General features: G+C 38.6%; 1 protein-coding gene across 1 annotated transcript in view; it reads left to right on the top strand.

Annotated features, from left to right (window-relative positions):
- The window catches only part of LOC120861369 (serine protease inhibitor Kazal-type 10-like), a gene marked incomplete at its 3' end in the record, with an annotated part of 21,872 nt that extends 12,871 nt beyond the window's left edge, over positions 1–9,001 (top strand). Inside the window, exons 3-5 of the mRNA XM_040237010.1 lie at positions 5,719–5,789; positions 7,330–7,367; positions 8,886–9,001. Coding sequence (XP_040092944.1) covers positions 5,719–5,789; positions 7,330–7,367; positions 8,886–9,001 — 225 coding nt within the window. The remainder of the gene's footprint in view (positions 1–5,718; positions 5,790–7,329; positions 7,368–8,885) is intronic.
- Positions 9,002–13,232: the final 4,231 nt, after the last annotated feature.

Genomic DNA, 13,232 nt, shown 5'->3' with positions numbered 1-13,232 from the left:
AAACTTGAAAACAACCCAGATATCTGTACATGGTCGGATAAATGAACTTTTGTACATCCAAACAAAGGAATACTATTCACCAATAAAAATAAGTAAGCCCTTAAGCCATGACAACATAGAGGAAATATAAATGCATATCACTAAGTGAAAGAAGCCAATCTGAATAGCCTACATATTGTAGGATTCTAACTACATGGCCTTCCAGAAAAGGCAAAACTACTTAGACAATAAAAAGATCAGTGGTTGCCAGAGTCTGAGTGGGTGCAAAGGGAGAGACATGAATAGACAGAACACAGGGATTTTTAGGTGGTGAAATTACTCTGTATGATACTACAATGGTGGATCCGTCCAGTTCAGTTCAGTCGCTCAGTCGTGTCCGACTCTTTGCAACCCCATGGACTACAGCACGCCAGGCCTCCCTGTCCATCACCAACTCCCGGCGTTTACTCAAACTCATGTCCATTGAGTTGGTGATGCCATCCAATCATCTCATCCTTCATCGTCCCCTTCTCCTACTGCCATCAATCTTTCCCAGCATCAGGGTCTTTTCAAATGAGTCAGCTCTTCGTATCAGGTGGCCAAAGTTTTGGAGTTTCAGCCTCAACATCAGTTCTTTTAATAAACACCCAGGACTGATCTCCTTTAGGATGGACTGGTTGGATCTCAAGAAGACTCTCAAGAGTCTTCTCCAGCACCATAGTTCAAAAGCATCAATTCTTCAGCACTCAGCTTTCTTTATAGTCCAACTCTCACATCCATACATGACTACTGGAAAAACCATAGCCTTGACTAGATGGTGGATATATTTCATTAAATTTTTGTACATACACATAGAATGTACAACACCAAGAGTGAGCCCTAAAGTAAACTATGAACTTTGGGTGAGTCAATGTAAGTTTGTCCTTGATTAAAAAAGAAAGAAAGATAGAAAATATAACATCTGGTGAATGATGTTAGTAACTGGGAAGCTTTGCATGTATGGAGCAGGGAGTATATGGGAAATCTCTATACCTTCCCCTCAATTTTAAGGTAAACCTATAATTGCTGTAAAAAACAAAGTTTTAAAAATCAAGGCAATACGCATGTATGAACTTATTTTAAGTCATTATTCTGTACTATTTTTCTATGTTTGTTCTTATGTTTTGACCACAGTTTTCTTTTTTGTTTTTTGCCTAATCACTACAACTTTAGAGTAGGCATTAAATCTGCATATGTGGGTCCCCAACCTTTTTCAAGATGTTTTTGGCTACACAAGGTCCCTTGAATGCCAACGTGAATTTTAGTATCAGATTGTCAACTTCAACAAAAAGGGCAGTGGGAACTCTTGTTTCCAGTGAATTTTAAGGTTCTTTCTTCCTCATGAAGAAATATGGAGATGACACAGGGAGATTAAGAAAGTGAGAATTTATTTAAACAAGAACACACTCTCAGAGGGAGAGCAGGCAGGCAGGTGAGATGCTGCTGCCCTGGGTTTCTTTAGCAAGCCAGTTATGAGAGGCAGACAAATGAACGGGTGGAACTTTAACTTGGGAAGGAGGAGTTTGAGAGTCTTGGTCCCTGACTTTCATCCCAGCTCCATTTTCCCTCAGGGAAGAGGGTTTTTGTCCTTTTATAGCTTAGATCAGAAGTGTCATCGTGTTGCATGATGAGTCCTTCTTATCTGTAAGGCTAATTTTATTGAAATGAGAGCAAAATGAGCAACAGGTTACATTCTAAAGCAGGAGATTCCTACCTTTCTTACTCAGCTTTCAGGACACTCCACCTAAAATGTGTGGCTGTCAATGTGAAGATTCCTTCTTTTCTTTGTCTGCCCATGAACCCCTTCTGTTTACAAGATGCAAAATTTCCTGCTATGTGGTCCCTGCCCACATTTCTCTGGTCATACCTACCTACCTGCCTGCTGTAACACCCTGAACATTTTTGCAGTGAATATACAGATTGCTTTAGCCATTACTGCTCTCTGAACAATGGTAAGTTTTCCAAACTATGAACATGGGCTTTGTTTACATTACTTTAGGTCTTCTGTAATTTCTTTCTTTCTTTCTTTCTTTTTAATTAAATTTTTATTTTTACTTTATTTTACTTTACACTACTGTATTGGTTTTGCCATACATTGACATGAATCCACCACGGGTGTACATGAGTTCCCAAACATGAACCCCCCTCCCACCTCCCACCCCATATCATCTCTCTGGGTCATCCCAGTGCACCAGCCCCAAGCATCCTGTGTCCTGCATCGGACATAGACTGGCGATTTGTTTCTTACATGATAGTATACATGTTTCAATGCCATTCTCCCAAATCATCCCACCCTCTCCCTCTCCCTCAGAGTCCAAAAGTCCGCTCTACACATCTGTGTCTCTTTTGCTGTCTCGCATACAGGGTCATCATTGCCATCTTTCTAAATTCCATATATATGTGTTATTATACTGTATTGGTGTTTTTCTTTCTGGCTTACTTCACTCTGTATAATCGGCTCCAGTTTCATCCATCTCATTAGCACCGATTCAAATGTATTCTTTTTAATGGCTGAGTAATACTCCATTGTGTATACGTACCACAGCTTTCTTATCCATTTATCTGCTGATAGACATCTAGGTTGTTTCCATGTCCTGGCTGTGCTGGGAAAACTGGTCAACCACTTGTAAAAAAATGAAACTAGATCACTTTCTAACACCACACACAAAAATAAACTCAAAATGGATTAAAGATCTAAATGTAAGACCAGAAACTATAAAACTCCTAGAGGAGAACATAGGCAAAACACTCTCTGACATAAATCACAGCAGGATCCTCTATGATCCTCCTCCCAGAATACTGGAAATAAAAGCAAAAATAAACAAATGGGATCTAATTAAAATTAAAAGCTTCTGCACAACAAAGGAAAATATAAGCAAGGTGAAAGACAGCCTTCTGAATGGGAGAAAATAATAGCAAATGAAGCAACTTCTGTAATTTCTTTCAGCAATATTTTTGGATACATTGGACAGGTGTTTCATTTCTTTGTTTTTTCCTTGTGAAGCAATACTAAATAACTTAGCCATCTAACATTACCTTCACTGATTAATTTAAAAACACTTGAAGCCTGCTGAGATTCCTAGGCAGTCTCTCCTGTTCTTAATCTTTGCCAACAAATATGCATTAAATGGGTATAAAGAACTACCCCACAACTTCACCTCTAGGCTTCAGTTTAGTCTTCTCTAAAATGTCCTGTTCTGGAAGCACAGGTCTGCCACAGGCTTCACTGATGGTATCTTTGTGCAGAATTCAAAGAGGAAGTATAAGCACAATATCCATTTCACTATAGTAAAGGAATACTTTCTGTACATGTCAATGTGGGCTCTTCAAATTGAAAAATAAAATATTCCCTGCCATATCAGTAAGCAAAGGAAGTCATAGTTATTGGTGATTACAGCCACCACTGATGGTGAGCTGGTGAGCCCTGAGGAAACTCAGGAAGGAAACGAAGAATATCTGCCATCTAGCAGCCATTAGACCACAGCCACTCCCATGGGTAAGTCCTGAAGAACTCTGTGAAAGCGCAGGATACGGGCCCCAGACTGCTGGCATGTATACCAAAGGAATGATTTCAGTAAGCCCAGACTCTGCATCTTCCCATACATAGAAAAGTTTTAAATTCCTTACACTGAGATATCTAAATTTCTTTTATTAACAGTATACTTTTGTTCCTATTAACTTCCCTTGGTTGCAAAACTCATATATCCTGCACCTCCTTGGAGCTGTTTTCTCATTGCTACTTGAGATGCTGCCTCCTGGGCTTGAAGTCCTCAGTACATCCACCAAATAAAACATAACCCTCAACTTTTACACTGTGCATAATTTTTAATTCAACAAATTGAATTGGCATAAAAATTACTGTCTCAAAATTTCTTTTTAAAAACCCTGGATTTCTTCACTGAAGAAAGTAGCAGGAAGAATTCAGGTGATGATATCCACCCAATACAAAACAAGTGCAGAGGGTTTAAATGTTTTATCCTCATTTATCACAAATATATAAGATAGATACTATAATTCTCATATTTACAATAAGAAAACTGTAGATTATGCAGTTTGAATATTGAGTCCAGGTGACTCACTGATAGATGGGGTTTGTACTTGGATCCTTCTCCTGCCAATGCTCTTTCCACTAAGTCAGACTATAGGAGCTGATAAGAAAACATAGCAATGAAAAATTCTCTGCATTAAAAAACAACAACAACAACAAAGCCTCCAATATCGCAAAAATATCCCCAAACATCTCTGATGTAAAATCAAATTTTACCATATAATTTAAAGCATTGTTTCATTTAGTCTCAACTTCACTCCCCACCTTTCACTGTCTTCTGCTCCAAAAAGTAAGTTCTGGACATCTAATGCACAGTGTAGTGATTATAGTCAACAGAACTCTGTGATAAACTTCATTGCTCTTACTACAAAGAAAAATATAGAATCAATTACCATGACAAAGGTATTATGTAAGACTACAGGGAGGCCTGGCGTGCTGCAATTCATGGGGTCGCAAAGAGTCGGACACGACTGAGCGACTGAACAACTGAACTGACACCGGTAATCATAATAAAATAAACAATGAAATCAACACACTGTACATCCTAAATTTATGCCATGTTTTATGTCAGTTATCTCAGTTTAAAATACTGTTCCACTATCCAGGTATACTCTTCGAGTAATTGATTCACAATTCTGATTGCAAGATGGTGAATGCATTATTTTTACCATTTCCCAGGTAATTGTAATATGCCAACAGTTATGAAAACTTTTGAGAGTTTATGTCCTTAATTATCTAATTACCATCCCCAGACTCTTCTCTTTCCTGCTTGATTCTCTTTACTTTGTTCAACTCATGCTTGGAAAGCTTTCGCCTCTCTTCTCTATCTTAGGATCTCTAACCCATATTTCTGGGTACATGAGATCAAGTTGTTCCCAAGCCTCCTACTGAGGGAAGATTAATGGAGGGTTACTTGTGAGGCATCTCTCCTGACCTAATCTACAGCTTCCAGTGAGGACACAGAATAGCTCTGTGTCTTATCTGTCCTGGGCCATCAGTCTTACCCCCATCAAACTCTTCACCAGCGGAACAATAAAAGAGACTGAGCTGGAAGGAGATGGCTGAGGAGGCAGGTGAGCAAGACAGCCACAGTCTCCAGAGCCGCTGACATCACTCCCCATTCTCTCGCTGTCAGGGAGGTCAGGTGAGGAATCTAGGAAGGTGTGGGTATCCTGGCATGTACCACTCCCAGGAGGACTGCTCCAGGTTAGTCTTTCCAGAAATAACTGTTTCTATTTTCTGAGGAAAATAACTGAGACCCAAACATGCATTGGTACTACAGGCAATCAGGCTGGCTGATAGAAAAGCTGAGAGAGTAACCAGTTCTTTCCATTTTGTCAACAGTGTTATTTTCCTGGGCTCTCTTAAACGTCTCTGGGTAAGCCTTCCAACAATGACACCATGTTTTATTGAATCATAGGGTTGTGGGAAAGCAAAAGGAACAGCCATCTAGGTGGGAGCAATGTCTTTAGTAGAAATTGGCTTAAGATTCTATCTAAAGTGGCATGCACACTGTTACAGATACTCCTAATGGTGTCTTCCACAGACTTGATAACATCATGTCCTTCTCATCATGGATCAACATTATTTTCATCATTGGCTTGGCATTTCATCTTTATTCTGGTGAGTATATTTTTCACTTCTGGATGAAGCAGTTCAAGCATCATAGAAGATGCAGGAAATAACTACTACTACACAGGAATGGAGGAACTTGCTGTGCTGGGTATGGAATACTTAAACTGGCAAATGAAATGAGACATGTCACAAGTATCTCTTTAAAAATTGCATCAGTAGATTGGTTTCTCATTTCCCACTTCAGAAAGGTGGAGACAGAAGGGATGGTTAGAATAAGCAATAGAATTTAGGTGTTTGATAATTTATGACTAAAGATATTTATCTAATTTTCCCCCTTTTTGGAGGTCAGGTTTCTAAATGCAGTGTGGGGGGTAATACTGTCCTCTAGATCCAAAATTCCTGGACAATCCAATTCATTGTTTGCCAGCTCTGAGTGCACTAAAGTCAAGATTTTGTGTAAGGAGAGAACTAATTGATCCCTCTGCTGACAACTTATCTTCCTTTATACAGAGGCAGCCCATCAATTTCAAAGTAGAGTAACTGTGAGGTATGAAAGTTGTCCATGAAACTCGAGCTAAGTGTGAAAGAATTAAGTAGTAATTAACTTATTCATATTAAGTGACTTCATACAGGCATATTAGGGACTTCCCTATAGCTCAGATGATAAAGAATCTGCCTGTAATGCAGGAGACCTGGGTTCGATCCCTGTGTCAGGAAGGTCCCCTGGAGAAGGACATGGCAATCCACTCCAGTATTCTTGCCTGGAGAATCCCATGGACAGAGGAGCCTGGTGGACTGCAGTCCATGGGGTCACAGAGAATTGGACACAACTAAGTGACTCACACACACACACACACACAACAAGCTGTTTTCTCTAACAACAATGTGTCATGATAAATATGAAAAAAAAATAGTATCTCCAAAGATTAAACTGTACTTGGTCATTTTTCCCTGGAGAAGGCAATGGCACCCCACTCCAGTACTGTTGCCTGGAAAATCCCACGGATGGAGGAGCCTGGTAGGCTGCGGTCCATGGGGACTCGAAGAATCGGACACGACTGAGTGAGTTCACTTTCACTTTTCACTTTCACGCATTGGAGAAGGAAATGGCAACCCACTCCAGTGTTCTTGTCTGGAGAATCCCAGGGATGGTGGAGCCTGGTGGGCTGCCGTCTATGGGGTCGCACAGAGTCGGACACAACTGGAGCGACTTAGCAGCAGCAGCAGCAGCAGCAGTCATTTTTCACAGATTAAGATGAATTTAGAATTCTGTTTCTAGATTTCAAGTTCTTTTGTGAAATTACTTTTTTGATACTGCCACAAAAGTCTCACCTCATTATGTGAGATGTTTTGAGTATGCAACTTACATAGTATTTTGCTAGTAAAAGATGTGGGTGTGTGCTTAGTCACTCAGTCATGCCTGACTGTTTGCAGCCCCATGGACTATAGCCCACCAGGCTCCTTGGTCCATGGGGATTCTCCAGGCAAGAATACTGGAGTGAGTTGCCATGCCCTCCTCCAGGGGACCTTCCCAACCCAGGGATTGAACTCAGGTCTCCTGCATTGCAGGCAGATTCTTTACCATCTGAGCTACCAGGGAAGCCCAAAAGATGTGGGTACTTACCATTAAAGATACTGTTTTCCCTCTTCTTCTTCTTTTTAATTTTTCTTTTGTCTATTGGTTGCAGAAACTGCTTTTGCACCTTCCAGAGAAATTCACAAAAGGGCAAGTTCACAGCAATTAATTTGGGAAATGAAAAAAAAATTATTTTATGTGTAAAATTTTAATAGCAAATTTCACCAAAAAAGTGTACAACATACTCCTTCAAAAAGTAACAGGCTGTTATTATTCCACCAAGTTCAAGAAATAGTATCTTGCCAGTCACATAAAACTGTTTGCCTTTTCATACAAAGTAAAATTATCACATTATTCAAAATTATTGGGAATAAACCTTATTATACACAGACATCTGAAAAGTGGTTTTAATGTAGAATTGATAATCCTAGCAAACAAGAAGATCAAAACAACTTTTATCTACTTCAGTTCAGGTCAGTCGCTCACTCATGTCTGACTCTTTGCGACCCCATGAATCGCAGCACAGCAGGCTTCCCTGTCCATCACCAACTCCTGGAGTCCACCCAAACCCATGTCCATCAAGTCGGTGATGCCATCCAGCCATCTCATCCTCGGTCGTCCCCTTCTCTGCCTGCCCCCAGTCCTTTCCAGCATCAGGGTCTATTCCAATGAGTCAACTCTTCCCATCAGGTGGCCAAAATATCGTAGTGTCAGCTTCAACATCAGTCCTTCCAATGAACACCCAGGACTGATCTCCTTTAGGATGGACTGGTTGGATATCCTTGCAGTCCAAGGGACTCTCAAGAGTCTTCTCCAACACCACAGTTCAAAAGCATCAAGTCTTTGGCACTCAGCTTCCTTCACAGTCCAACTCTCACATCCATACATGACCACTGGAAAAACCATAGCCTTGACTAGACAGACCTTTGTTGGCAAAGTAATGTCTCTGCTTTTGAATATGCTATCTAGGTTGGTCATAACTTTCCTTCCAAAGAGTAAGCGTCTTTTAATTTTCTACTTAAAGGAATATAAACTAATTTTTACATTGTCACAGGGTCAAATATATAGAGTTGAAGAAAATCAACTATACTTCTAAAGATCTAAAAAATTTAAGGTGTTTAAGACATTCAGAAAGCAGGCCATGTAAGAAATCATACATTATTGTTTATTTATGTGTATTACCTACAGAGCCATTACTCACCAAATTACATATATATGTATATGGCTAAATATACATATACAAACACTCATATATATGAATACATACATATATGGTGATAATTTAAACTATCAGATTATATAGTAGTAAAACTATTGAGAAAAAGGAGACTTGTAACACATTCACTTTTATAATTTTTTGTGGTATGAGATAATGGGGAAAATCTCGCCCAAGTATGAGGTGAAATAGAGGCATAGTGATTAAATTATAAAACAAGTTTATTCAGCTATTTGTATGTTTTTAAAACATAACACAGGGGTAGTAAAAATACATCAATATATATATTTATATTTTATCAGACTGTTGATACTTGATGTTTATTTTTAGCATCAATATAGAAAATATTTATTGGATTTTGATGCATATCATGTTGTATTAAGAGTAAAGAATATTTGATTCAAAAAGTTCATCATCTGAAAAATTTTATCTTGTCTGTTTATGTTCAACAGCCAGATTGTAAGGAGTATGTGGATCAACCAGATATTTGCACAAAAGAAGTAGATCCACTCTGTGCAACCGATGGCCAAACGTACAGCAATAAGTGCATTTTCTGCACTAAAAAGCTGTAAGAGCACAAGACTCAATATCGCCTCTTCCAAAATAATGAACAAACAATCAGAAAGTAATAGGAACATCCATGTCTCTGATAGTCAAGGCACAATATACATGGAAAACAATTGTTCTTTCTTGTGAAAGCCACAGAAACACACTGGTACCTTTCCCTGAAGTCATATTCCTAAAAGTAGTTTTATCTGACCTTGAAGTATATCCCTGCTGGATATTACCCACAAGCATAAACCAATTACATTAATTTGATTTAATTACTATCACCTACTGTTGGCAATCTGGTCACCAATATAAAGTAATTCTTAACTTCAGAGGCTGAAGTTAAGCTCCAAGCTACAGAGAGCATAACTGAGCAAGAAACGCTATCAACTTCAGAAATTTTAATCCATCATAATTGGCAATTTATATCAGGAAAGAGCTCCTCTGATGGTTCACTTTGTCCTCTGAACTCCATGACAAGACTCCAAACTTTCCTCAGAGAGTAGGGCAGTCTAGGACACTTCTGCCCAACCTCCCTGCCTGCCTCCTTCCCCCTGAGGGAATTCCCAGTTTGAAGGTTCAGCCAGTTATCCTACTTCCTGCCTCCTTTTCTCTCACTGGTGTTTCCTCTCACTGAATCCCCAGATGGGCTTCTATTTCTAGAAACAAGGAAAATAGTCTCTAACTCTCCTCCTGAGGTCTGGGTAGTTTCCCAGGTTGAGTCAGGAGGGAGCATGTAGGAAGAGTCAAATAGCCCCAGGGGATCAGAAGGACCTGTGCAGGGTAGGGAGGATGGGAGGGGCCCCCGCTGCTTGTGGAAGGGAGCATAGCCCGCCTAGCTCTCTCACAGTAAGATTCTCCTCATGGAGAAGCACTTAGTGCAATACTTATGCAATTTAAAATATTTTTCAAAAATAATTTTTCTCTCTTTTTCTTTCTTCACAGAAAAAATAGTGGAAGTATTGGTTTTAGTCATTGGGGTTGTTGCTGACCCTGCCTCAGCTACACATTCCTATGGCTTTTATTGCAATCCTATTTTGCTATGGATTCTACAATCAATTAGTCTTCTCAGTCAACGGTTTAAATTCTTAGATGACCAGACTAAGCCTTCAGTAGTACACAAAACAGAATATACATTGTTGGAGAATTTTTCAACTCTAAGAACCCCTCAATGAAGGATTTCAATTTTCTTTCTTCAATTATACATTGATAGTTGAAAACCTATCTTAATTGTGTGTTTGAGAATAGAAAATCTAATGGGATTTGTAATCATGAATATTGAATATTTCAATCAATAAAATGTTAAATAGCATTCACTTGATTAAAATGCCCTTTCTTGTTTTGTTGGTTGTATTATTGGATTATAGCACACAAATACTTCTGGTAACTATCATTAAGGAAACAGTCTCAAAAGTCAATAAAAATCCATTACTTGGGAGTTTATTAAAAGTACAGACAGCTGGACTTCTGTTTATTCTAAAAGGTCAAACCCTTTAGAAGAGGAATCTGGGGGCTTGAATTCTCACAAATACTCCACGTCAATCTTCTGATCAAAAATGTTAATCAGGACAGACTTAAATTATAAAACGAAAGACATATCTAGTAACCTAACTGAATGAAGTGCAAAGACTATTCAAAGATATTATATGATTTCTGAAGTTTGGGAGAAAAAATATTGTTATTTTCTCTCTCATAAAGAATCAAGAGACAGTTCAGTGATCCTGGCAGGCCAGGCAACTCTGCTTTTACTAATTAGGATATTCATTTGTAGTCCAGGTCTGATGCTCTACTATTTCTCTTTACCTCTCAACCAACAAGAAACTGAGTGAAATCTGATTAGTCAAAACCTCATTTAAAGCTTGGTTATAATGGCAATAATGCAGACTACTAGAAAGCAAGTTTAAAATGGCTACATATGTGGTATCAGACCTGCTCTCCCTTTCAGTAAACATTTTCACCTCTAAGAGATAATCTAAATGGGAGTTCCTTTCATTTACCTTCCTTAGTATTAATTCTTAATGAAAGTATCCATTAAAACGTACAAATATGGAGCCACATTATGAAAATGCATTCAACTACTTTCATGGCCTATTTTTATTATAAAAACATTGTTCAGTGAATGCTGGTAAATTCATGCATGCATTCTTTTACTTTGTAAAAACATTTTAAAAATTTAATTGAATACTGATTTACAATATTCTGTTAGCTTCAGGTGTACAGTAAAGTGATTCAGCTATATATGTATGTATACATATATGTATGTCTGTAAGCACATATGTATATATATGCATGTGTGCACACGTGTGCACTCACACACACATACACACACTCTTTTTCAGATTCTTTCCATTCTAGACTATTACACATTAAGTATAGTTCCCTGTGCTATATGGTAGGTCTTTGTTGTTTACCTATTTTATACATAGTATTATGCTGTGCTTAGTTGCTCAGTTGTGTCTGACTCTTTGCAACCCCAAAGACTGTAGCCTGGGAAGGTCCTCCATCCTTGGGGATTCTCCAGGCAAGAATACTGGAGTGCATTGCCATGTCCTCCTCCAGGGGATCTTCCCAACCCAGAGACTGAACTCAGGTCTCCCGCATTGCAGGCAGATTCTTTAATGTCTGAGTCATCAGGGAAGCCCCTATATAGTATTGTGTATTTGTTAATCTCAAACTCTTTAATTTATCCCTCCTGACTTTCCCCATTGGCTAACCATAAATTTGTTTTTTACATCTGTCAGTATATTTCTGTTTTGGAAATGAGTTCATTTATATTATTTTGTTTTAGATTCTACATATAAGCAATATCAGGCTTACTCCAATTAGTATGACAATTTTTAGGTCCATCATTTTGCTTCAGATGTTATTTATTTCACTCTTTTTTAATGGCTGAATAATTTTCCATTGTGTGTGTCTATGTATGTGTATATATACCACATCTTCTTTATCCATTCATCTGCTGATATCCATTCATCTTCCATGTTTTTGGCTATTGTAAGTAGTGTGGCTGTAATCACTGAGTGCATGTATTTGGTTTTTTTTTGTTTTGTTTTGTTTTTTTTTTTGAGTGCATGTATTTGAATTAGAGTTTTCCATGGATGTATGCCCAGGAGAGGGAATCTTGGATCATATGGCATCTCTATTTTTAGTTTTCTAAGGAATATCATACTATTCTCCATAATGGTTGTAGCAATTTACATTCCCACTAACAGTGCCCCTTTTTTTTCACACCCTCTCCAGCATTTGTTATTTGTAGACATTTTGATGATTGCCATTCTGACTGCTCATTGTAGTTTTGATTCACATTTCTCTATAATTATTGATGTTGAGTAACTTTTCATTTCCTGTTGGCCATCTGTATGGCTTCTCTGGAGAAATTTCTAGTTGGGGCATCTGCTGATTTTTTGATTGAGTTGTTTTTGATATTAAGCTGCATGAGCTGTTTATATATTTTGGAAATTAATTGCCTCTTGGTCACGTGGTTTGCAATATTTTCTTTCATTCTGCAGGTTTTATGTTTTGTTTATGGTTTCCTTTACTGTGTGAAGTCTTTTAAGTTTAATTAGGTTCCATTTGTTTATTTTTGTTTTTATTTCCATTACTCTATAAGATGGATCCAAAAAGAAACTTTGGGGATTTACATTGAAGAGTGTTCTGCCTATTTTTCCTTCTAGGAGTTTTATAGTATCCTATCTTACATGAAAAGATGCTTACTCCTTGGAAGGAAAGTTATGACCGACATAGATAGCATATTCAAAAGCAGAGACATTACTTTGCCAACAAAGGTCTGTCTAGCCAAGGCTATGGTTTTTCCAGTGGTCATGTAAGGATGTGAGAATTGGACTGTGAAGAAAACTGAGTGCCAAAGAATTGACGCTTTTGAACTGTGGTGTTGGAGAAGACTCTTGAGAGTCTCTTGGACTGCAAGGAGATCCAACCAGTCCATCCTAAAGGAGATCAGTCCTGGGTGTTCATTGGAAGGACTGATGCTGAAGCTGAAACTCCAATACTTTGGCCACCTCATGCGAAGAGTTGACTCATTGGAAAAGACTCTGATGCTGGGAGGGATTGGGGGCAGGAAGAGAAGGGAACGACAGAGGATGAGATGGCTGGATGGCATCACCAACTCAATGGACATGAGTTTGGGTAAACTCCAGGAGTTGGTGATGGACATGGAGGCCTGGTGTGCTGTGATGCATGGGGTCTCAAAGAGTCGGACACGACTGAGCGACTGAACTGAACTGATCTTA

Source organism: Oryx dammah, unplaced genomic scaffold (assembly GCF_014754425.2).
Source record: "Oryx dammah isolate SB20612 unplaced genomic scaffold, SCBI_Odam_1.1 HiC_scaffold_11233, whole genome shotgun sequence".
Taxonomy (NCBI): Eukaryota; Metazoa; Chordata; class Mammalia; order Artiodactyla; family Bovidae; genus Oryx; species Oryx dammah.
The sequence above is the reverse complement of the archived record's forward strand: the minus strand, read 5'-3'. Positions and strand labels throughout refer to the sequence as shown.